Here is a 23415-nt window from a genome sequence, read left to right on the forward strand (position 1 = left end):
GGGAAATGGTTAGCAACCTGCTACACCACATAGACACGTGTAAGTGTATGGGACCAGATGGAATCCACCCAAGGGTACTAATGGAGCTGGTGGAGATGCTCACCAAGCCACTTTCCATCATTTATCAGCAGTCCTGGCTGACCGAGGAGGTTCTAGTTGACTGGAGGTTAGCAAATGTGACACCTGTCTACAAGAAGGGTTGGAAGGAAGATCCAGGGAACTATGGGCTTGTCAGTCTGACCTTGGTGCTGGGTCAGGATATGGAGCAGATGATCATAAGTGCCATCACACAGCACATACAGGACAACCAGGTGGTCAGGCCCAGTCAACATGAGTTTATGAAAGGCAGTTCCTGCTTGACTGACTCGATCTCCTTCTATGACAAGGTGACCCACTTAGTGGATGAGGGAAAGACTGTGGATTGTTGTGTACTTAGACTTCAGTAAGGCGTTTGACACTGTATCCCATAGCATTCTCCTGGAGAAACTGGCAGCTCATGGCCTGGATGGGTGTACACTGTGATGGAGAAAGAACTGTCTGGATGGCCGGGCCCAAAGAGTTCTGGTGAATGGAGTCAAATCCAGTTGGCCAGCAGTATCCTGGCTTGTATCAGGAATAGTGTGACCACCAGGACTAGGGAAGTGATCATTCTACTGTACTTGGCACTGGTGAGGCTGCACCTCAAGTCCTGTGCTCAGTTTTGGGCCCCTCACCTCAGAAAAGACATTGAGGTGCTGGAGCGTGTCCAAAGAAGAGTGACGAAGCTGGTGAGGGGCCTGGAGCACAAGTCTGATGAGGAGCAGCTGAGGGAACTGGGGCTGTTCAGCCTGGAGAAAAGGAGGCTGAGGCGAGATCTGATCACTGTCTACAGCTACGTGAAAGGAGGTTGTAGTATCGAGGGTGTTGGCGTCTTCTCCCAAGTAGCAAGTGATAGGACAAGAGGAAATGGGCTCAACTTGCACCAGGGGAGGAATAGATTGGATATTAGGAAAAATTTATTCATGGGAAGTGTTGTCAGGTATTAGAACAGGCTGCCCAGGGAAGTGGTGGAGTCACCATCTCTGGAGGTATTTAAAAGATGGATAGCTGTGACACTTCGGGACGTGACTTAGCGGTGGACTTGATAGTGTTAGGTTCACAGTGATCTGAAAGGTCTTTTCCAACCTAAGTGATTCCGTGATGCTGATGTCTCTGTAGCCTTGGGGGTAGCTGCGGGGCACTGGGATACATCGTGTCTATCCTTGCTTATCGTATCTGTTCCTTGCTTATCCTGGTTGGACAGACATCTTGGTGAGATGAGGCAGTTTCCCCTCTTTTATTTTTTTCTTTTATTTTCTTTCTGTTCTGCTTTAAGGAACTTTCTTCTCCCAGCAAAATCTCCCCATTGGGTTCTGCTTTGCAATATGAGAATTTAAGCCTATTCTGACTATTTTCTTCTCTGGGAGAACAGCACTTAAACGCCAGTTTGAAGAGGAACACACAAAGGTTTTGAGCACTCAGACCCCTGACTGAACGTCTTTCGCTCCCCCTGATTTAGTTATGGTGCTTCTGAATGGTCCTTAACTGACATGGAAACTGAAATCCTGTCATTAGCGAGGTATCGTTAGAGAACAAGCTTTCGCACTAGGTCTTGCTTTAGCCCCAGTCTGGAGGGAGCACTTCAAAGCCCTGTAGGTAGTACCTGCTGAACCGCATTGGCAAACTGCGTTTGGATGTGTCTGTCATGACGGAAGGGCTAACGCAGATTCGCTGGGCACTGTGCAAGAGGCTGCCCTAGCTGGTGGGAGAGCTTTGTCAGTAGGGGATGCACAGTCAGGAGCTACATTTGCGCCCGTGGGTCCAAGGAGTGCCGATAAAATCTGGAACTGCACCATCATGTATTTGTGTAGGAAAGGAGCTGTACAGCAACTTGTACCTGCCGTGGATAATTTGATATAATGAATTTAAAAGGTCAACATTGCAGTCTACTAGTGTTCAAAATAAAACTCCTGAAAGGTGAAATTCTGTGCTTAGACAGTTGTGAAGTCCCCCTTTGTAGCTGAATCGTGAGATAACGGATTTCAAATGAACTGCTAGCTTTTGGTTGCCTCTGCCCCACTTTCCAGTTGAGACCAGTGGATACAGCTAAAGCCACCAGCTTTGATGAAGAAGGGAATCAACATTTCTGTTTCAGGCTGTGTTTGTATAAACAGGCAGCTGCTTGAATATGCTGAAGTGTGGGGAATGTAAGCAGAGAAATAGCAAGAGCATGTGGAAATCTCTTAAGAAATACCACTGAATGCATTGGACTGCAGTTCAGCATTTTGTTATGGGCATCATTTGTATTTATACTGTCAACACTGAGTGGATGAATGGAGATAAAATGAACAATATGAACAATTTGAATTTTTCAATGTGAGCTCGAGACATGATTCTGTTTCTCCAGCAAAAAAGATGATTTTTTTTCTGCCGTTTCAGGGATTAGGTAAATCCCATGAGTGATGACAACAGACAGAACTAGGGCTTGCAGAGATACAGAAGGGAAAATATACTTGACACTTGTGAGAAGTGAACTCTGAGCTGGCGGTGCGGTTAGACACGCAAGCCTCGTTTCACAGTGCTGAAATATTGCCTTCTCATTCTCCTACCTTGAATCATGAAACCCCACATTCTTCTAATGATTCTTTCAGAAGGAGAACTGATATGATTCATATAAAGAACCAGAATTGCTCAAACCACATCCCTTTTATTTATCTAGACCAAACTGAAACCTCTGCCCAAGTTCAGATCATTTGGAATAAAATACTCATAGTGTCCCTGGGCTGGTTTTCTTCTCCCGTTCCATTATGTTCCAGTCTTTCTTCTGATAGCTTGCTTTAAAACTCATGTAGCACTTCTTGTGTCAGAAATCATACCTCGCTGTGTGCTTCTGTGTATGGACTAAAAGGCTCAGAAGGTGGAATCTCATAGAGGTTTGTTGCCCTGATGCAAGGAAGGAAGGTTGCTGCTGTGAGGAAGGCTTGGGCAGCTGTTTAAGCAGGAGAGAGGAAGCTGAGACTGGTGACATGGGCAGGGGAGGGGATTTACATTGTGTCTTCAATGAAGTAGTTCTGTCTGGGACGCAAGAGAATGGAGGTGAAGCAATGAAGAGAAAGCTTTAAGCTTCAGATGCCATTTAGAGAAAGGTTAGGGATGGAGACAGAGGTAATGGAAGAGACATAGTGCCTAAGCGCTTGGATAATTTAAAGGCCCTTAGCTCAAGACTGACCTTCTGGTGAAGGAGGCTGACTTGAGTGTAGAGCACTTTGAGGCTGCTTGAGTGCCGAAGGTCAAGAACTAGGAAACATGTCACCTTCAGACACCTTTTCATCTCTTTATCTTCTTTAATTCTTTTAATGCAGTAAAAGCATCTTGAGTAGTTTTTGTCTTCCAGTCAGCAAATCCTACACGCTGTCATGTAGCAGTTGAAGAGGCGATGTTCAGCCCTACTTCACTTGCTGATAAGCTGCAATACCTAACATTTGCTTGTAGCCCTTAATATGTATTGACAGCCGGTTCCACAGAAGCTGTGTGTCTGCTTTTCTACTAGGTACTTGGGGGTTTTTCAGTACATACACCTACACAAAAATTCAGTAAGGGATCCAGGAATTAACTGTGGGCTTCTGTGGTATGGTCAGAGGGAGAGTCAGGGTCGAGAGTCACAGGTGTTGGTTTAGGGACTTTCATATACTTTTTCTAAGTGCATCCGAACTGCAGGCTTTTAGCTAAATGTTAGCCTTACAGTAATAGCCCTTTTTGACAGTCTTTGTCTAATTTGCCATTTATATCATGGTTTGTGGCAGTGGCCTTCAAAGGTCTGTTTTGGTTATTTTTTTATCTGAGTAGTGACATGGAGCGTAGCTAGAGAAGAAGTGGTTGGAGTTCCTGCAGGGAACATGCGCTGTCTATGAATACAGAAGATGGAAGGTTGTGAGTTCTGATTTGCATCACTGGAGGAAGGCGGGAAGTGCGGATGCTCTTGGGGCATGTCAGCCAGCTCTGTGGCTGAGCATTTGCACCAGGGTGTATCATTTTCATAATTTAACCATAAAACCTATTTCACAGGAGTCACAGTGCTTTGTATTTCCATGTTACTTTAATGGACTTTCTCAGAGTAACCTGCCACCCTGTATTTTTTCGCAGAGGGCAGGATGAGGTGAAGAGATGCTGATGGCTTTCACGCTGTTGCTCAGATCCGCTGTGGGAAATGTAACACCTCTCCCTGTCTGAAATGCCCAACCTGCAACTCTTCACAGGAAAGTCAGAGCTGGCTCTCAAGGCCTGCTTTTTGGAGTAGTCACAAAGCAGCTTTCTTGTAGCTTGCTGGAAAAAAAATGCAGTGAAAGTCATTTTGATGACAGCTAGAGGGAAGAAATAGCATTCTTTGCAAACTTACATGTAAAGAATAAGAAAAACAAGTGCAAGAGCTGTGCAAGGGAGAGGACTCTTTATTTGATGCTTGAATGCTACAGGCCTGTGGGAGGTCTTGTGTTTACAGATACGGGGGTCAGTCAGAGAATTCCATTACCATTTGCTCTTAACACTGGTTGTGTGATGCTTCCCCTCTTTTATTTTTTTCTTTTATTTTCTTTCTGTTCTGCTTTGTTCCCTTCTGTCTGGATTAAGCTCTGCAACGTATGTGGTATGTGCGAAAGAAAGGGTGGGAACCTTGCAGCAAAACGAGTTGAGTTGATCCTGCCACAATTCCTTTTTTCCCCCTAAATAATCAAATTAATTAATTAGTTCATTGCTCTGGGGGAGTACTCTACTCCGCTGCTTGCTGGCTGCACTTACTTACAAGGCTGCTCTCAATTCCATGGTCTCCAGAGCTGGTGTCTCACCCCACCGCAGCTCCTGAGCCCTCCGTGCTTTTGGGGAGGCCGTGGCAAAGGTACGTGTGCCTCCTGGGCTGCCTGCAGAACTAATGCCCCTCTCAAAGCGTGAGGGATGTTAGATCACCCTTTTCTGCCAGCCCCGGTGGCTGATGTGAGCATGCTCCTTGCATACACGGCGCTGGCTATTTGCCAGGCTTAGTGTAATTTTTTTTTCTTGAATGAGTGAGTGAATGAATGAATGAATACCTGATTAAGTTAATGAAGCTGAGCCAATGGTGGGAGGGAGCGACTTGGCTGCTGCCTGCTCTAAGAGATCTGGCAGCACATTAGACTTGCATAACGCTTTACAGCTCCATGCTGCGCTCCATATGAGCCACAGGAGAGGGCTGCAATAATTACTCGTCTTTTCTCCTGAAACCAGCTGCAGGTAGCTTGTCATCCTTTTGTCCATTTCACTGGTGTCCGGGAGTCACTTGTCTCTGCGCCATGGATTTCCAGTGGCAGATGGGTAAGATGCTTTCACAGAAGTGCTTGCAGCGGTGAGAAAGCATGTTCGTGGCTCAGTGGGTTTTACGAAAGATCCATTTGGATATCCAAGCTCTGATTCACTGGACCCACGTGTCCAATGGAGGAATGTTTTTAGTTCCTGAGTTCAAAACTCCTATCTAGATAACCTTTATGGGAGCTGTGTGATTTTTATTTTCTCGTGCCTTCTTCAGTTGTCTGGGAGAAGGGGAGCATAAGGTTTTCATGTACCTTTTTTTTTTAGTAAGAAAAGTAATTTTTAAACCCTTCCAGTTCTTTCTGATTGCTGTTTAAAGCGAGTTCTTTCTGGGAGTCCTGGATGGTACATACCTTTGTTTCTCACGTACTTAAATTAAGAGTTCTGGCACTGCCTGTTAGCACACCGCCTTCATTTGTCAACGTTCCCTGCTTGAGAGCAACACTGATGATTTGCATTCTTAGTTGGAATGGGTGGGTTTTTTAATTGCAACTGCAGCCTGTGACTGTGGAGCCTGCTATGTTGTTATAAAACTGCATTATTTCTTTTTCTTTTAATTGTTTTTTGCCTTGTCTTGTCAGATAGAGCAGTCGGGGCAATCTAGCCCTCACTGCGGTGGCCTCAGTCAAGTGACGCTGGTGATGGATTTGGCTCTCTCTGCCCATTTTATCTGCCTGCCACGCTCCCTGTGGAGCAGGAGAGAGGCTCCCTGCAAAGCTGAGTCCAGAAGAGTAACTAGTAACTTGGTTTTGTGGGCTGCAGTGCCAGGACCAGCATTTTATAGGGAGAGAAGGTGCAGAAGAGTTTGTCTGGCATGGGGTTTTATTTTGCCCACGTGCATTCATACATGCACTGACGCCCTGTGACGTTGCCCGTGCTCAGACTGCTGGTTTGAGGGTCTGCACAGGATGAGTGGGGAGGTCTGCAGGGCACACCCAAACATAGCTGACCCTGAATGAAGAAGAAAAAAGATGAATGAATTAGAGAAAGAAAAACCAGAAAGGTGGCTTGGGGGGGGGATGTTGAACCCACTCTCAGCCTTCTGCAGTGCTGGGGAAGTGTGCTGTGTGCCTTGAGGCTGGGATGAGCTGCTGGCGTTTCGGTTTTGTCAGTGGTGACGGTCAGTGATCCTGATTAGGCGAGGCACGGAGTGTGTGCTGGGGCTATGACCAAGGCCTTGTGCAAAATTGCTTCAAGTTAAAGCTTTGCTGAATGAAGCCTGGGAGAATGCGAGGTGTTGGAATCCATTTCAAGGGGCATTTAATATCAGTTCATGTTTCGCACTTTACAGATGAACTAATTATAGCCTAATTTGTTAGCACGTGGAATCTACCAAAGCAGCAGTCTGCAGGGAGGACTTCCAAGGAAAGGCGTTGAGCGTGCAGCTGACCTTTCCAAATCTGCCCCTAAAGTCGTGCTCTCACACCGTCCTCTTATCTTAAGGGCTTAAAGGTACATTCCTCCCTGTAAGTGCCTGTGCTTATCTGTAAAATGGCTGCTCCAAGTTGGCTGCTGCTTCGTGGTGGTACTGGCTGGATCTTCAAAGGGGTGAAACGCCCCCGGTTCCTGTAATTTTTCGTGGGGGTCTTATTCATGTCTCCTGGCAGCAAAGCCACGCGTCTAATTTGCTTTGCTGAAGAAGTAGAGAACGTTAGCGAGCATTTTCAGACACATGGAAGGAGACCTGTGTGACATATCTGTGGTGCAAATGTGTTCATACAGGCATGACAGTTTCTGTCACAAGTTAAAATGAGCGGCGAGTGGGTGTTGCTACGCTTATAGTCACTCATGTGAAATTTTCAATGGAAAATTGTGTAGGCAGCTCCCATTGTAGCTGGGCACATTTTAGATAAATGAAAAACATCAACAAAGTAATTTCGGTATTAGACTTGTTTATAAATGAACTCTATTCACTCATTTAAGCTGCTGAAGCGCCTCTAGGGGACGGGTGTAAGAGGAAAGGATATTGCTGTGCTCTGTCAGACAAGCTGGTCCTGTAAACCAGCTGTCCTGCACTGGCAGCAGTTGGCACAGTGCAAGAGATAAAAGGTGAGGTGCTGCACCCAGCCACTTGCAGACCCATGTCCGTGGGATCCACCTTCCCATCCTGGTGTCAGTGGGGTTGAAGGAGCACTTCAAAATGTGTGTGTTGGCTCCACAGCTTCCGCAGCCCCCGGAGGTGCTGGGGGAGGGTGGTGGGGGACACTGCCTTCCCAAACATCGTGACTTGGTGGTCCTCCTGCTCCTGGCACAGCCGCCTCCGAGGCTTCAGGATCAGGGTTTTGGAGGGGCTTGGCAGACCTCTGTCAGGCTGTAAAGGCTTCAACATGGCGTGGTGGTAAAGTGTTGAGCTGCTGGAATGTCCTCTAGTGTCACGCCTGGATCAGCTCTGCCTGCTGGACCATCCAGGTCGTGGTCAGCCTGAGATGAAACCTCAGGCCCAAGCAGCCCCAGTTCTTTCCTCTGCGGCTGCAGATAGAGGTGCTTCTCGTAGGGTCAGCTGGGGTGCACTTTCTGCTGTGCATGCATCAAGTTGTGCATACTCACATGGCTTTGCCCCAGGGCTCAGGCCCTTGCTTTGTGGCTAAATCCTTCTCCCCCATCCTCCGTAGGGGCAGAGGGCTCTGGGCTCCAGCTCTTCACCCTCAAAGAAATTTCACGGTGATCAGCCTTGTTAGCTCTTGCATTTTTATCACTAGTCTCTAGATATCTGATGCTGTTTCACAAAACTGCAGTTCTTGGTGTCAAATGATGAGATGGGAAATTCCACTTTTGGCTAAAATAGTAAGCTTCTGGTTTTGTGGGTCACAGAGAAAAGCTAGAGACCTCGAGCCTGAAAGGCCTCACACAGCAGAAGGTCAAGTTAAAAGTAAAAATAGTGAAAAAGCAAACAACTTCTGCCGTTATCACTTTAAGAAATCTTCGATTTTGAAACCAGTATCGTGTGTTTCAAGAGCAAGAAGCAGGGCCTGACTCATGATATTTGAGCACCCAGCTTTGGCACTGCGAGGCAGGGGATTTCTGTGCTGAGGAACGAGAGTGCTGCCCACGGGGTGGGCTGGGAGGGTGGTGGGACGGCCAAAGTCCTCCAACACAGCCCTGCTATGGGGTTGGCTTGTGACTTCTGGATTAAATGCCTCCTTGCGTCCAGCCTGCCTGCCTGCCCAATTCTGCTACACTCTGTGGTACCACCTCTTTGCAAAGCATGCTGGAAGAGAAGGGATCACCTTTGCTAATAACTTTTTTGTAAAATAGGTGGAATATATGAGTAGGCAGTTATGAATCTACTCAGATCACCCGTGATGCTCAGCAGTCCTACAAGGCTGACATGTAACTGCATCACTTTACATGTGCACAGAAGGGTACGCTGCACATCCAGAGCATCGCACGACTTTCACGGGTCCTGAAAATATGGACATCTTGTTGCAGAACCAGGTGATGGTACCCAGATGAACTGATGGCAGAAACCTCCAAACTTATGAAAGTTAATTCCAAATCCTAAATCAGCAGTTAGCCTAGCTAAAACCAAAGTTAATACTGCCACCATATTCTTGTACATATCACCAGCACCTACCACACAAAATAGCTATGTGTACCTAACAGCAGTGTAACTGTAGTAGAACAGGACTACAGGAGGCATGTGCCCTGCTTAGATCTTCCCCATATCCTGAAAATTCAGGAGCTAAGCAGCAGATAATTAACCACTGGAGTAGCTTTCTAATAATCAGTTTGTATCATTTGCATTTATGAATGTCAGCAAGTGAATGGCTGTCCTGAAATCTGTCCATCCTTTTGGGATAGTATCCTACACTATTTTTTCCTCCTAAAGCTTCCTCACTCAACTCTGGTACCTACATACTTGCATCATAAAATCTCTTGGGAATGTTGAGCCATTGGCCATCTCACATCTAATGGTGTGCTCGCTGAGGTTTGCTCATATTGCTGGCTTTTTATGTTGTGTGGAAGCTGTCTGATCTGACCAGGGAGAGGAGGGATGTGCAGAAGAGCTGCTTGCTCTGCAGAAACCTGTAGCAATTTGCTGTGGTGGACTCCCAGAAGCATAATAAGAGCTAACACTGCAGTGGACAATCTGTCTTGCAGATGCGGTGTTGATCAGGAATCCTTTAGTTTTGGGAGGCGAATTTCACATTGTAGTAGAGGTTTTCATGTTTCTTCTTAATGGATCTCTGCAGTTGGCCCTCCTGGGAAATCTGCCAGAGAGCTGTGAAATTGGTCGGATTGAACAATAAACTCCTATAGCTATTGTTGGCGTGTGCCGAGCTGCACATGGCAAGGCTAATTAAATCTGTAGCAGTTACAACTATGAATATGTAACTGGCAGCGGGCAGGGCGTAGAGCAGCAGGGGAAGCTGGAATATAGATCTGAGAGCCAGAATGCAGCTGTGGAGCCCTCTGCAGTGTGTCTGTCCTTTAATCTCTCTGAATCCCATCCTATGAGATGCCAAACTCCTTGAAGGGGTGGGGAGAGGTGGGATAAAGTGCCTTCCCACTGATTTCCAGCGCTGCCGAAATTACCTGCTCGCCCTATCGTGACAGGAGGGGTGGGCGATTTGAGGTGGGAGCAACAGACTGCACTGCTTTTTCTGCCCGGTAACACCCCAGACATAAAAGAACTCTGTGTCAGGCTTGATTGAAAGATTTATTTTTCTGGTGTACTCTTTGAACATTGCATTGATGTCTACTTGCCAGGCACAGCAACAGTGTCTGACAGAGGGGAGACCCAGTTTTTTTTGTTGCATGGATACATGTGAGAATTTACTGGTCATACCTGGAGCCAGAAGGTAGAAGTTAAAAAGTCAATGACAATCTGTGTGTTATTAGGGTTTGGGATCAAAGGAAGCTTTTGACAATAAGCAACTGTTTTGAATTGAATACCCCTGAAGTTGGAGGCTGATGGCTGCCCCCCTTGGGTTAAAGCCAACTGTGTGGTCCCGGCCCTTGCTCGTGGTGGCAAATGTCAGTGTGAGTTGGTTAGCAGCTGCAGAAAGGTCAGGGACCAGAGAGAAGGACAGACCAGATTTCTGAAGGTGTTTTAGAGACCTAAAAATGATGATAGCTGCCTCACGAGACTGCAAAAAGTACCTGATTTCTGAAGGCAGTGAAAGTCCCACTGTTTGCATAGCCAGGTGCTGCAGTGGTTTGGGAGTCTGACCCCAGCTCCTCTGCGCCCCAGGGGTCCGTCCTGGGTGGTGGGATGTGGTGTGCAATTGCAGTGCGGACTGAGGCTTGCGTTGCTGCTTTTACCTTTGCTGCAGTGAACTCCAGATAAATAAAGGAGGTCAGCCCTTCAAACTGTAACCCAGTGTCCTCTCATGAGTTTTAAATTTATTAGAGGAAATAAACAGAAAAATACTGTTTTGGGAGAGACACAGTGAGGTTTAAAGTGCCTTGTGGAGAGGCGCTGGAGTTTTGCATGAAAAATGCAGATCCTGTGCTCCAGGGAGCACACCCTTTGGGACCAGAGCAAGCCCAGATGGTGACTCCTCCAAGTGATTATTTTTCTGCCTTAAGCCTTTCCAGGAATTTGAGTGTGGGCGGGCTGCCAGCGGACACTGGCTGTCCAGACACTTTAGCAATGTTTCATGTGTACTCGCTGCCAGAGATACCAAAGTCCAGCTGCTGTCCCTGATCTCTTTGTCCGCTTTACCTTCTCAGCCATAATTACACAGGCGTGCACACACGCACGCATTCGTGTGACCCACACACGTACAAAGTGGGAGCGAAAAATCACCTGCTGTTTGCTGTCGTTTGCGTATCTCACAAATCGTGATCGACAGCTCTGAAGTTAAAGAGAACAGAAATCTCGAGAGTCAGAAAAATGACTTGGATTTAAAAACAAAACAAAACAAAACGTACAAATAACAAACTGTGCAGCACACTGCAGAAGGCGGGCGTTCGTCTTTCTAGGACAGCCAGCAAAAAACAGTTTAACCAGGTCTTGTATTTCTTGCCTTGGAGACACTCTGTTTGGGTTGTCTCCCTTTCATTGCTTCCCGAGCAAAATCAGTCCTGTCTTATCTTTGCTGTTGCTGGAACTTGAATTATGCTGAAAACCTACCATTTTACTTTTAAGTCTCGAAGTAGAAGTAGGCTGTTTTATGCTGCACATTTGCATTTCTGCAAATCCAGTCCTGTGTCTGTTAGAGTTCAAAGTCTCACCGTGAAGTACTTGAGCTTGGAAAAGTGGGGCAGTCTTCACCGCTCTACAGCTGTCTCATCCCTTGTCTCTGTTAAGCTTGTTCATTCCTCCTGCACTCTCCGGGAGATTTTAGGCAGCCCTTTTGTTGCCAGTGATGATGAAGTCAGCCATATGAAAGATTTACACATGCACAAAAAAAACCCTGAAAGATTTAGTATTTGGTAGTTTTGAAGGATGTTAGCTTGGACGTTGGAGGCTTCCCAGAACTCAGAGGTTCAATGCTATTTAGCAGAAAAAAACCTTTGTTTCAGCTCTGGCAGAGTGAAACTTCACCAGGTTTCATACAGCTCATAGTAGTACTTTTGACATGGAGAAGCTGAACACAGACACCTCAGGCTTTTGCAACAACTAGTTTGGGAGAGCCTTGTTTGTCCATCACAGCAGAGGCTGTCCCTATTCGGTTCCCATGTGTACAATCTCCCTGCTCTCTTGTATACAGAGGGGCCAACCCTCTGCTCCTGGCTTCCCCATGAGACTGTATTTAAATCCTGGGTTTTCATCTCGTGTCCATTGCCACGAGAGACAGAAGGAGGATCCCAGCCCAGCGTGAGCTCCCTGTGACAAGGGGAGCAGGACATGCACCTCGTGTGAAGGGCGTCCCCCCATGGCATCCCCGGGCAGCCGTCTGGGCCTGGAGCTGCTGACTGCCCTGCCAAAGCTGACTGCCCAGGGCAGAAAGGCAACAGCCAGCTAAAGTTACCCAAGGATGACTGCGCAAATGTGAGCTCGGCGATTTTATTTTTAGTCGAACTTAAAAATAAAAATCCATAAGTCATGTGTAATATAATAATTTTAGCTGTTGCCAAGACACGCTGAGCAGCTGCTAGGAGGAGGGGGAAGACCCATGCTGGTACAGCGGGGACCATGTCCGAGGCAGTGGTGCCGGCAGGTCGGGGTAGCGGTGCCGAGCCCCCTTTCAAGGGGTGCTGCTGCCCCTGAGCCGCCCTGCTCAAGGTGTTGCTGACCTTTGTTCTTTTGAAGCTGCCCTCAGTCCTTTTGTCCTCACTCTCACCTCAAAACCAGGGAATCTGCCCTGAAACAGTGCTTTACCCCCCCCACGGGCTCTGTGGCGATTGGTGTTTATCAATATTTAAAAAACCAGAATAATTAACTTAAGACTGATTGTATCAAACCGTTAGGTTTGGACTTTTCCTGCAGGCTTACAGCAGCTTGGAGGACCATAAACGTAAAGAGTGCTCTTAAAGATAGGTTTAATCTTAGTCTAGTATGATTTCAAAGTACTGCATACGCATATAAACATCAGGCTTATTGTTCATTAGAAGCAAGGCAGCAGGGAAAGAAATCCCCCAAAGGAATATTACTTGCCATAAGTATCATTACTGCTGCTCAGCATTCACTTTACAGTGGGCTATATGCTATTTCCATCTTCTTTCTCATCCACTCTTAATTCTTTCTCTCTCCATCTTTCTTTCATGTAATAATGCACGCTTTTCTTGTTAGGATGCTGCTTGTGCGAGGTGCAGTTTCTTAGCACCCATTCATTCCTATCTTTCCAAACAGCCAGAAATGCAGGTGACAAGTGGCGGCTGGACAGGGGTGGGGAAGAGTTTGACTATGCATAAAGTTCGCTTTGGGAGAAGGTGGGGCAGGTTTCAGGAAGGTAGGGGGAGACTGTCAGCTCCTTTTGCTTTTTTTGCAAAGCACCATGTGATTTAGTGAAGTCACTGAATGAAGTGATTGCAAAGCAATCAATTACTTTGGACAAAATCAGGCCAATGTAAAACAGTGAGCTTTCACGGTGACGGGGGCTCCTGGTGTGGATCAGGAAACCCAAACGTGCTTTTCCAAGCAGTCCTAGAGAGGCACCCCCAGAGCTGAGTTTGCTCAAGGTTTGGACCTGTGGCCGTGACCACGACTGCGGTACCCACAGCCTCTCCCTTTTTCTGCCAGTCACAAAGAAACCAGGGAATGGAATCCTGGCAGAGATGGAGATGGTGCCAGTGCCTGGTTCTGACCAACCTGCCTGGGGTGGGGGGCATCTCCTAGTGTAGACCCCTGCCCGGGCACCTGGGCGTGATGTGGCAGTAGCAGAGAGGGAGTCCAAAGCATGGGGGAGGCAGAAAAAAACCCACACGTTAAAAACCTGGCTGACAGCCCTCTCTGGCTCTGGGCTGCTGCTGTAAACAGATCGTGTGGCCAAGGTTCATTGCCAGACGGGTAGATGAAGGGCACGTGTGCCCGTAAGGAGCCGTGGCGTGGTGGGGGGCAGCAGGGGCAGCTGCTGCCTCCGAATCCATGCCCAGTGTGGTATTAAGTAACCCTGCAGGTGACTCCAGGGTTCAAAGGTTCAGGAGTGACCCACCACCTTCCCTCCACACCACTAATAGCTGCTTGTTGCTAACGTAAATATTTTGTGTGTGCATGTTCCTCAGGGCACCCTGCCATGCTCCCGTGCTTTTTAGGACACAGCAGGGTGAAGGCAACGTCATCGTTGCAGAGGAAGGAGAGGCTGGAAGAGCGAACCAGGCACCTTAGAGACATGGAGGGTTTTCCCAGAGGAAGGAGAAAGTGAGCCTTGGGAAATAAGTGACCACTGCTAAATGTGGCAAGTTATGGCCAGAGAGTTTCTGATCTGCCTATAAAGTCTTAATTGTTTTCGTGATGCGTTAGCAGATTTTTGCTGCCACTTGCAGTGCAGCTGTCAGCTGCTCCTTGACACAAGAGCGACAATGCATGACCAGTTTTGTTTTTTCCAGAGGTTTTTCTTTTACTCACTTGCTTTTTCAGGGTGTCTGCTCATTTGTTCTCGTTTCCCAGCACTGACAGTGTGACTCCCTCCTCACTTGCCCACCCTCTCATTGCAGAATCCAGAGGAGCCGTCAGAGAATCGTGCTCACAGGGAGATGATTCCTCATGAAGTCACTGGATCCCTTGCAGAAATCAAATGTGACTTTCCGTTTATCAGACTGAAATCAGAGCCAGCCAGACAGTGAATCCAGCACAGTGGAGGGGGGACGGCGAAAGATGAAATCCAACCAAGAGCGGAGCAATGAATGCCTGCCACCTAAGAAGCGAGAAATCCCTGCTACCAGCCTGCCTTCGGACGTGAAGCCGGTCCTGCCAAACGAAAACCACCGTGCGGACAACCTATCATGGCTCCCCAGCACACCCAGCGGCCAGGGCAGCCTGGGGGGCAGGCACCGGCCGGGGGGGACGTCGTCAGCGGAGGTGGGCTTGCCGCAGGGTTTGCACAAATCGCTATCTGCAGGGCTGGACTATTCTACACCGAGCGCACCCAGGTCCGTTCCAGCCTCCACCACTCTCCCTACGGTGTACTCGCCCGCCCTCTCCCAGTCAGGGACCCCTGTTTCCCCCGTGCAGTACACACACCTGCAACACACTTTCCAGTTCGTCGGGCCCCAGTACAGTGGCTCGTATACTGGATTCATCCCCTCACAGCTGATTTCCCCAACAGCCAATTCTGCGACCGGCGCTGTGGCGGCGGCCACGGCTGTTGCGACCACTCCATCCCAGCGCTCCCAGCTGGAGGCTTATTCCACTTTGCTGGCCAGCATGAGCACCTTAAGCCAGCAAGGGCACAAAGTTGAGCCGCACCTGGTCAGGACGCCTGGACTGATCGCCCCTGGGTCTCCTCCACCCACCCAGCAGAACCAGTACGTCCACATTTCCAGCTCTTCCCAGAGCACTGTCAGAAATGTCTCTCCTCCAACCATCCCAGTCCCCCTGCACCCCCATCAGACAGTAATCCCGCACGCCCTTGCCCTCGGCCCTTCCTCCCAAGTGGTGGTGCAGTACACGGACTCAGGGGGCCACTTTGTCACCAGGGATACCCCCAAGAAGCCTGACAGCAGCCGGCTGCAGGCGATGCAGGCCAAGGAGGTACTGAACGGCGAGATAGAGAAGAGCCGGAGGTACGGCATTTCGCCCTCTGCTGACATGGGTCTGGTCAAAGCAGGCAATAAACCAGCTCCCCATCATTACGAGACCAGGCACGTAGTGGTCCACTCGAGCCCCGCCGAGTACAGCGTGCGGGATTCCTCAGGTGTCCGAACCTCCGTCATGGTGGTCCCCAACAGCAGCACGCCCACAGCAGACATGGAGGTGCAGCAGGCCACCAACCACGAGACCTCTCCCTCAGCCCTCAATGACAAAGGAAGCTTGCACTTAGGAAAGCCAGCCCACCGGTCCTACGCCTTGTCTCCGCAGCAGGCTCTGGGCCACGAGGGGGTGAAGGCAGTGGCCACGCTGTCCCCTCACACCGTCATCCAGACCACCCACAGCGCCTCCGAGCAACTGCCCGTTGGGCTGCCAGCGACAGCCTTCTACGCTGGGACCCAGCCACCGGTGATCGGCTACCTGAGCGGCCAGCAGCAAGCCATCGGGTACCCCGGCAGCCTGCCGCAGCACTTGGTGATCCCTGGCACCCAGCCCCTGCTGATACCGGTCGGCGGCGCGGACGTCGAGCCGTCAGGAGTGGCGCCCGCCATCGTCACGTCGTCTCCCCAGTTTGCAGCAGTGCCTCACACGTTTGTCACCACCGCCGTCCCCAAGAGCGAGAACTTCAGCGCGGAGCCCCTCACCACCCAGCCTGCCTACCAGGCCACCATGGTGCAGGCACAGATCCACCTGCCTGTGGTGCAGTCCATCGCTTCCCCCGCTGCTGCCGCGCCTCCCACGCTGCCCCCGTACTTCATGAAGGGGTCGATCATTCAGCTGGCCAACGGGGAGCTAAAGAAAGTAGAGGACTTGAAAACAGAAGACTTCATACAGAGCGCGGAAATTAGCAATGACCTGAAAATAGACTCCAGCACTGTGGAGAGGATTGAAGACAGCCATAGCCCAGGCATTGCCGTGATACAGTTTGCGGTGGGGGAGCATCGAGCACAGGTAATGGCAGCGTATGATGGGGTGGGTGGGATTGGACTGGGGCGCATGCTGTGGCCCCCCCATGTGCAGCTTTTCTCAGCTCATCTCAGTTACTTTGGGTCCATGCAAGGTTGATTCTTCGTTGTTTACATCCACCCATGAGACCAACTCTGGTCCCAAAATCATCCCTCTCAACATGCCAGGGGTGCCATCAGGTCACACTGATGATAAATTTAGTCTCTTGGATATAACCCGGGTCTTTCTTATAGCCAGAGAACCCACAGGAAGAATTACGTGCTCTTCGTGTTTTTTCATTAAAATATAAAATTATATAAGCAGTACAAGAGGATATATTTTGCATTTTGATAGTTGATTTTTACCTTCCACACTAGAAAGCTCAGGTTAGATTCAACTCAAGTCCTACCCTTGAGAGACAGGTAGGGCACAAGGCAGTGAATTTCCATGGCTTAAAAACTTGCAGCTGCCTGGGAAGGGCTCCATCACACATGTAAGTTACTGATGTGCACTACAGAGTTTTACTGAGGCTTCTGTTGTGAGTAGTTTAAACACTGCACAGTTAACATAAACTGTTTGTTTGAGGGTAGTTTGGAAAGAAAAACTTATCTAGGTAGCTGGGCAGGCGGTGCTTCTGACCTTTGTTTCTCGTTGGTTCCAAATGTAGGAAGAAAACCTATAACTTTCCAAAGGTATTTTTAGGTTGAGCGTGAGTACATACTGATCATAAAGCATTATTATCCTGATGCTGTCTATTTTCTGAGCAATTTAGATTCTGCTGTGGTAAGGCTGGAGCAGTTCAGATACACTGGATAGCATTTTGCCTCCTAGAGGTACTCATTTTAACTAATCTTGTTGCAAATCTGTTTGGTGTGGTTTGAATGCTGGGAACTGCAGCATCTGCAACTCCGATACTGCACTCTCAGTGCTGGAGAACCAGAATGAGAGGGAGGGAGGAACTGGACGCTGACACATGTAGTAAAGCACCTCAGGCTGACAGTTTGAAGAAGAAAAACAAACAGCAGTGGTACCAAGAAGCAGATGACACGAAAAATTCTTTACAGTCACAGCAGTCTGTGGCCAGTCCTTCCCCCGTTGCGCACACATGGTATATTACTACATGTGACAGATCGCCTTTCTCATGTCAAATGTGCACATTCCCTGTGTGGTTTTGTTCATGTACATTTGTGCATCTGCACAGCTGATAGAAGTTGGGCCTCTGGTGCTTTCAATATAAAGACGTGATTTTTTCCCCACTGCTCAACTGTATTTTGGTGCATCTCAGGCTTCATTATTAGAGGAACCGTCCTTGGATCGGGACCAGTTCCTATAATTTGCCCCGGTGCCTTGAATAATGAGATTTCAAAGGCAGCAATCTCCCATCTGCAATTTTCATCTTGCTCTCGTTTCTCTCCCTGCAGCTGGGCCACCGGTCTCTGCACCAGCAGAAGAGGTACAAATTAGCAGGTAGCATTTGTGTCATGTCTCGTTCGCAGATCTGTCAGCGCAGGGGATGTGTTGCAGTTCCAGGCTTCGGGAGGAGTGCCTTTTGCAAGGGGGTGGACTGCCATCCTCTGGCAGAAAGCAAACCGAGTCTGAGGCTGTAAAAATCCAGGGCCACGGGTCTCACCCAGCAAAGTGTCACCTTACGGAGGATTCTGCCTATCAGGAGTAGGCTGACATCATCGCTGCCAAAATACTCCCCAGCTGTGTTTCCCACGGGGGATGCTTCCAGAATGGAGGGCGAGTCACATAGAGATATGATTAGAAACAGGGGTTTAATTTAGGTTTCCTGTAGATTCCAGGACTTGGGTCTCTTCCCAGATCAGCTGTGGCCCTGCATAGCGGGGACAGCTCTGCTGTTTTTTCCTTGCCTGAGTTGAGAGAGAGAGATCATTTCTCCATGCTTGAAGCCTCCACTGACCTCACCCTCAGCCTGACGTGGCCATAAGAAAGCATTTAGTCTTATTAGCAGGCATGTGGCAGTCATTGCTCGTTAAAAAACTGACTGCACGAAGAGGGCTTAGTCTCCTTGTTGAAAGAACAGTATTCAGTGGTGCTGCTTTGAGCAGTGGCACTGCGGTGCTGCTGCACTTAAATATATCTTGACTCCGGAGTACAGCGGGGATATATCTGCACGTGTAGCTTCACAAGGTATTTCATTACAATCAGGTTTCAGTTGCATGCTTGCTTCTGGAAGGAGGGAGCTTTTCAAACAGTATTAGCAAGGAACTGTAAGTTGTAAAGAGTAAGTGCCGTATCAAAAATAGCATTGTTATCATTAGCTTTGGCTCACTTATGTACTCCTCCCAGCCATCTCTGGGAAGTCATTATAATATTGATGAATTTGTATTTTCAGACTCTGCAAACGTTAGCTAATCTTCTTGCCAGTTGAGGGACATAGGTAGGAGATTATTTTTAGCTCAGTATATACAACTGTAATGTAAACAGGGAGGCACCGCACAGCTGCTATTGTATCGTGTCACTGCAAGCCCACAGCTGCCCCTCCACCCAGCACAGCACTTGGGCTGAAAGAGGTTGTCCTCCCTCCTTTCCCCATCTTCCAGTCACTTCGTGAATCCAACACTCTTCCAGGTGTGGAAACCTAGAGGAAAGTTAATTGACCTAAAGCTACATGCCTTTTCATTGAAATAACTGGAGGGAGGCAGGTTTCCATTTCACAGCATCCCTACTCTGGATTAGCAAGAAGTCAAGTATCAACTGGATGAGAACGCAAAGTCCAGCTGTTATTCATCTGCATTCAGGTTGCCTAAAGGAAAAAAGCTACAGATCTGCATCTCTTTGCAATTCCACATATTATTCTTGTAGTAACATGTTCATCATTATTACTTGTCCTTTCTTTTGCTGCCAGGAACAAGCGGAAGCCATTTGCCTCCATTGATGTTAAGGTCAAAACACACAGGAGATACAAAATAAGTTTACTGAAATGTGTGCTTTCATCCCTGCAATTCAGTCCCTAAAGTACATCTTAAAAAGGAAATATCATTATACGGTTCTTAATTTTTCTTTTTTAAAAAAACAGTATCGTAGACACCAGAGATGGAAAAGGCCTATTAGATCATGTAGTTAGTAGCCCTAACTAGTTCAGTTTAGTGCATATTTTTTTAGATCATCAGCTAGCTTAGATTTCCCCTTATATCTCTGCATGCATGCAGACCAGTTACTTTTTCTTTTACTCAGTGCTCATTATCTTTGGCACTGTAACAGGCACAGAAAGAAAGATGTTGACTCGGTTTGCTGCTGCAGATGGACATCTCTCCCAGCTTTTCCCTCATGTGGTCTCCGTGTCCCCTTGTCACAGGGGCAGTAAATCCTTGCTCCTCCAAGTGATGGGGCAGCTGTGATCTGTCTTCAGATGCATGTTACTGAATTCTGGGAGTGCAGCAGATAAGAGCTCTGGTGTTTTGTGGGGTGGTGGGAAGATCAGGAGTCCTGAAGTCTCAGAGTAAGGGAGGTTGTGTGGGAAGACGGCACTGCAGAGTCTTCTCTCTGCTGGAGGGAGAGCTTCTCTTCCACGAATCCACACAGTTGTGTTTTGGACCTGAGGAGTCTCTCAGCACCCACAGGAAAGCTGCCTTCAGCAGAGAGCTCCACCACTTAATTGCACGTGGTTTCTAGAACTCCTTCCTCCCCTTTGTTTCCAGCCTGCCACTCCTAGTTTCATCACATTTTAATAATATCAGAGAGAAAAGCAATTGAAAAATGTATATTTACATTTATTGAAATACAGTTCACATGAACCACTACTATTAAGTACCTTTTGGTTTAGTGCTTGTCACGTTGTTTGCAGCAGCAAGCCCCGAGACTAACGTTGCCCTGTTTCTGAATGATGGAAAAGGTATTTCTTGGGTATCAGATCTTCCAGCACTTAGCATCCGTGTTCCAGCTCCATCCACAGTTGCCTGAGCAGTCTGAATTGCCTGCCTTATCTACTGGGTTTGACTAAGAAATACAGTTATAAAGGGTTATAAAAAATTGCAGATATTCAGTGGCTGCACTGAAGAGTTTGGGGGATTTTCACTAATCATTCTTAAGAAAAAGAAATACAAATGTAGCTTGCAGTAGAGCCTCAGTGTGCTTGAAGAGGGACCAGCATTTTGGTTTCTTGTTTCATTGTCTTAGTAGTTGGAAAACAAGTTCCACACTTCTTTCTCTCCTACAATAATCATGACAAGATATTGAGGGAAGGAGCTTTTCAAATTAATTGTGTTTTAATGCAATGGACAGAAAAAATTTATGTGGGGGTGTTTTTACTGAACTTTCATACTTAAAAGGTCTTCAACTGCTATTGCTTGTAGAGAGTGGTTGCCTTAAATCCCAAGTTAGCTGAATCCAGAAGCGACCAGCTGAAAAAGCGCCTGATAATCTTCGAGAGAAGCCATTTCAAATTGGTAGTAGTACATGTAGACTGTGACCAGATTGTGGAAAATACAGCATTTCACCGTCTTTATTACTTGGGATTATTCATGATCACCACCAGCAATTCCAGGATTTGTTTCAGTGACTGACAGTTCAGGCAAGTGTTTTGGGTGCCACATTAAAAAAAAAAAAAAAGTAACGTGCTGTGGAAGTGTGTTCGCATCAAGAGGAACTTGTGTGTCGGTGAGGATAATGCACACAAGCATGCATGATTCCCACAGATACAAATAGCTTTCGACAAGGATGGGGAAGTATAAAAAGAAAGAAAAAGATATAGGAGGCAGGAAGGAAAAAAGAAAGGGGCGAGACATAGTAATATAAAGGAGAAAACTGTGTCCACCAGATGATCCAAGCCTGGAGAGAAGCCTACAACTCTGTGTAGACAGCAGTTTCCATTTAAGTCCATGGGAGATACTGGATATTCACCACTTGTCCCAGTCAGATGCCTTACTGAGAGGAATATGTATGGAATAGGGTCCCAAGCTCTGGCCAAATATTTCTGCAAATCCTGGCACTTAAGTGTTTCTACCTAACAACACTGAAGGATGGGTCTTTGATGGTTACCTCACCCCACTTATACTTCGAAGCATAAACCAGGCCTAGAGTCAGTTCCCGTTCCACTCTTGCCATGTGTGTAGTTGGCTGTTGGCAGACAGATCTGGTCAGAAGAGGTTTAATATGACAGAAATTGATGTTTTGGGGAGTATCTTGTGCCTCTAAGCCACTCCTTTCAAAATTCCTTGTACAGTGGCTTGCTGTGCTGGGCGGGTTGAGTGGCAGGAGGTGGTTACACCATCAGACCAGGATCCTGCCTTCAGCATAAGCCACCCTCTTGGAGGTGCAGACCTTATTGGTGTTATGCACAGCAAGTTAAAAACGCGTGTTAAATTTTTTTAAAGTATTAGTCGTAATTTCCAGCCTTCGTGGGTGGGTACCGAGTGCGGGCTTGGTCCCCTGGGCTGTGGCTTGCCTGGGCCCACATCAACTGACGGAGCCTGCAGATGCAGTGCTGTGCAGCGAGCACTGCAGTGCTGACATCTGCAAAGATAAGTGGGTGTTTAGGTGCTTTATGGTTTTGGGACCTCAGGGCCTGGCATCTGCAAGGTCAAGGAGCAGCGAGTAGCTGTTGGTGGTCTGTTCTCCTGGCTGTTGCAGCTCCCTGTTCGATAGGGTTCGTAACCAGATGTGCTGTTGGAGTGGGGGGGGGCAGAGGAGACAGGGCAGAAAAGGAGACTCAGTGCAGGAGCTGCAGGAGGAGGAGGACATACGATCCTTTCCCTGAGGGAGGGCAAGGAGGTGAACTCAGATGTAGGGTGGGACAGCAGGTGTGAGAAGGAAGAAACTGGACTGGGAACAGGACTGCTGGGGGATGGTGGGTTCATACTCACTGCTCTTACGTCTGCAACTCTGTACATGCTCATGGTTCCCATCAGCATGCTTCATGTGTTTCAGGCTGGTAAGTATATGCTTGTATGGGTGGAGATCAGGATGATGTTTCTGTGGTCGTTTAGGAAATGGTGTGTCAGAGCTGGGAGCAGGAGCCAGAGCCTCTTGCAGCCTTGGGGAGCTTCCCTTAAACCATCCTCTGGTTGGAAAGTGTCTTTAGGTGTAGATGACAGACTCTAGGTACCACAAGGGTACAGTGGGGAAAGGAGTTTGTCAGACACCAAAGCCTTTTTGCCTCTTATGCCTCTCTGAGCAGCTGGATAAAGGTAAAACTCGATTCCCGCCAAGGTCTTGTGCTAAGAAACATCGAGCTCAGAGAAATCGTTAACACTCGATTGACAAGGACAGGCGTGAAGTCCACCGGTCAATGCACTGATTTCGCAGAAACTGAGCAGCGCTTTTGCAATTTTGGTTTCATCCCTCTCCCCCGCAGCGAGCGCCGTCTGCCGCACAACGTGTGTGAGGGTGTAGGGGTGATCTCATGCTCTCCCTTCTCTCTCCCTCTGTCTCTCTCTCTGTTGTCCCCTCTCTTTCTGCAGGTCAGCGTGGAAGTCTTGGTAGAATACCCTTTTTTTGTATTTGGACAAGGCTGGTCATCCTGCTGCCCCGAGAGAACCAGCCATCTCTTTGATTTGCCATGCTCCAAACTCTCGGTGGGGGACGTCTGCATATCTCTCACGCTCAAGAACCTGAAGAATGGCTCTATTAAAAAGGGCCAGCCCGTGGACTCAGCTAGCATCTTGCTGAAGCATTCAAAGAATGACAGTCTAGCTGGAAGTAGACACAGGTGTGTGGAGCAGGAAAACGGGATTAATCAGGGAAGCGCACAGATGTTAGCTGAGAATGGTGAACTGAAGTTTCCGGACAAAATAGGATTGCCTGCAGCACCTTTGCTCACCAAAACAGAACCCAGCAAGCCCCCGGCAACGAGGAAGAGGAGGTGGTCAGCCCCCGAAACACGAAAACTAGAGAAATCAGAAGAGGAGCCACCTTTGACTCTTCCCAAGCCTTCTTTTATTCCTCAGGAGGTTAAGATTTGCATTGAAGGTCGATCCAACGTAGGAAAGTAAAAGTTGTTTGGGGAAAGGAAA

At 48.0% G+C, this 23415-nt stretch overlaps 1 protein-coding gene across 11 annotated transcripts in view; it reads left to right on the plus strand.

Moving 5' to 3' along the window:
• ATXN1 (ataxin 1) overlaps window positions 1-23415 on the plus strand; it is a 218767-nt gene extending 195352 nt beyond the window's left edge. For 10 of the 11 annotated variants that reach the window (XM_065832247.2, XM_071804589.1, XM_071804587.1 and 7 more), the window contains 2 exons: window positions 14401-16444; window positions 22864-23415. In XM_065832247.2, coding sequence (XP_065688319.1) covers window positions 14561-16444; window positions 22864-23394 — 2415 coding nt within the window. In that variant the 5' untranslated portion in view covers window positions 14401-14560 and the 3' untranslated portion in view covers window positions 23395-23415. Of the gene's footprint in view, window positions 1-5342; window positions 5362-14400; window positions 16445-22863 lie in introns of those variants that run through there. The other variant, XM_071804592.1, reaches the window with a different exon arrangement.

Source organism: Patagioenas fasciata, chromosome 2 (assembly GCF_037038585.1).
Source record: "Patagioenas fasciata isolate bPatFas1 chromosome 2, bPatFas1.hap1, whole genome shotgun sequence".
In the NCBI taxonomy this organism is placed as follows: Eukaryota; Metazoa; Chordata; class Aves; order Columbiformes; family Columbidae; genus Patagioenas; species Patagioenas fasciata.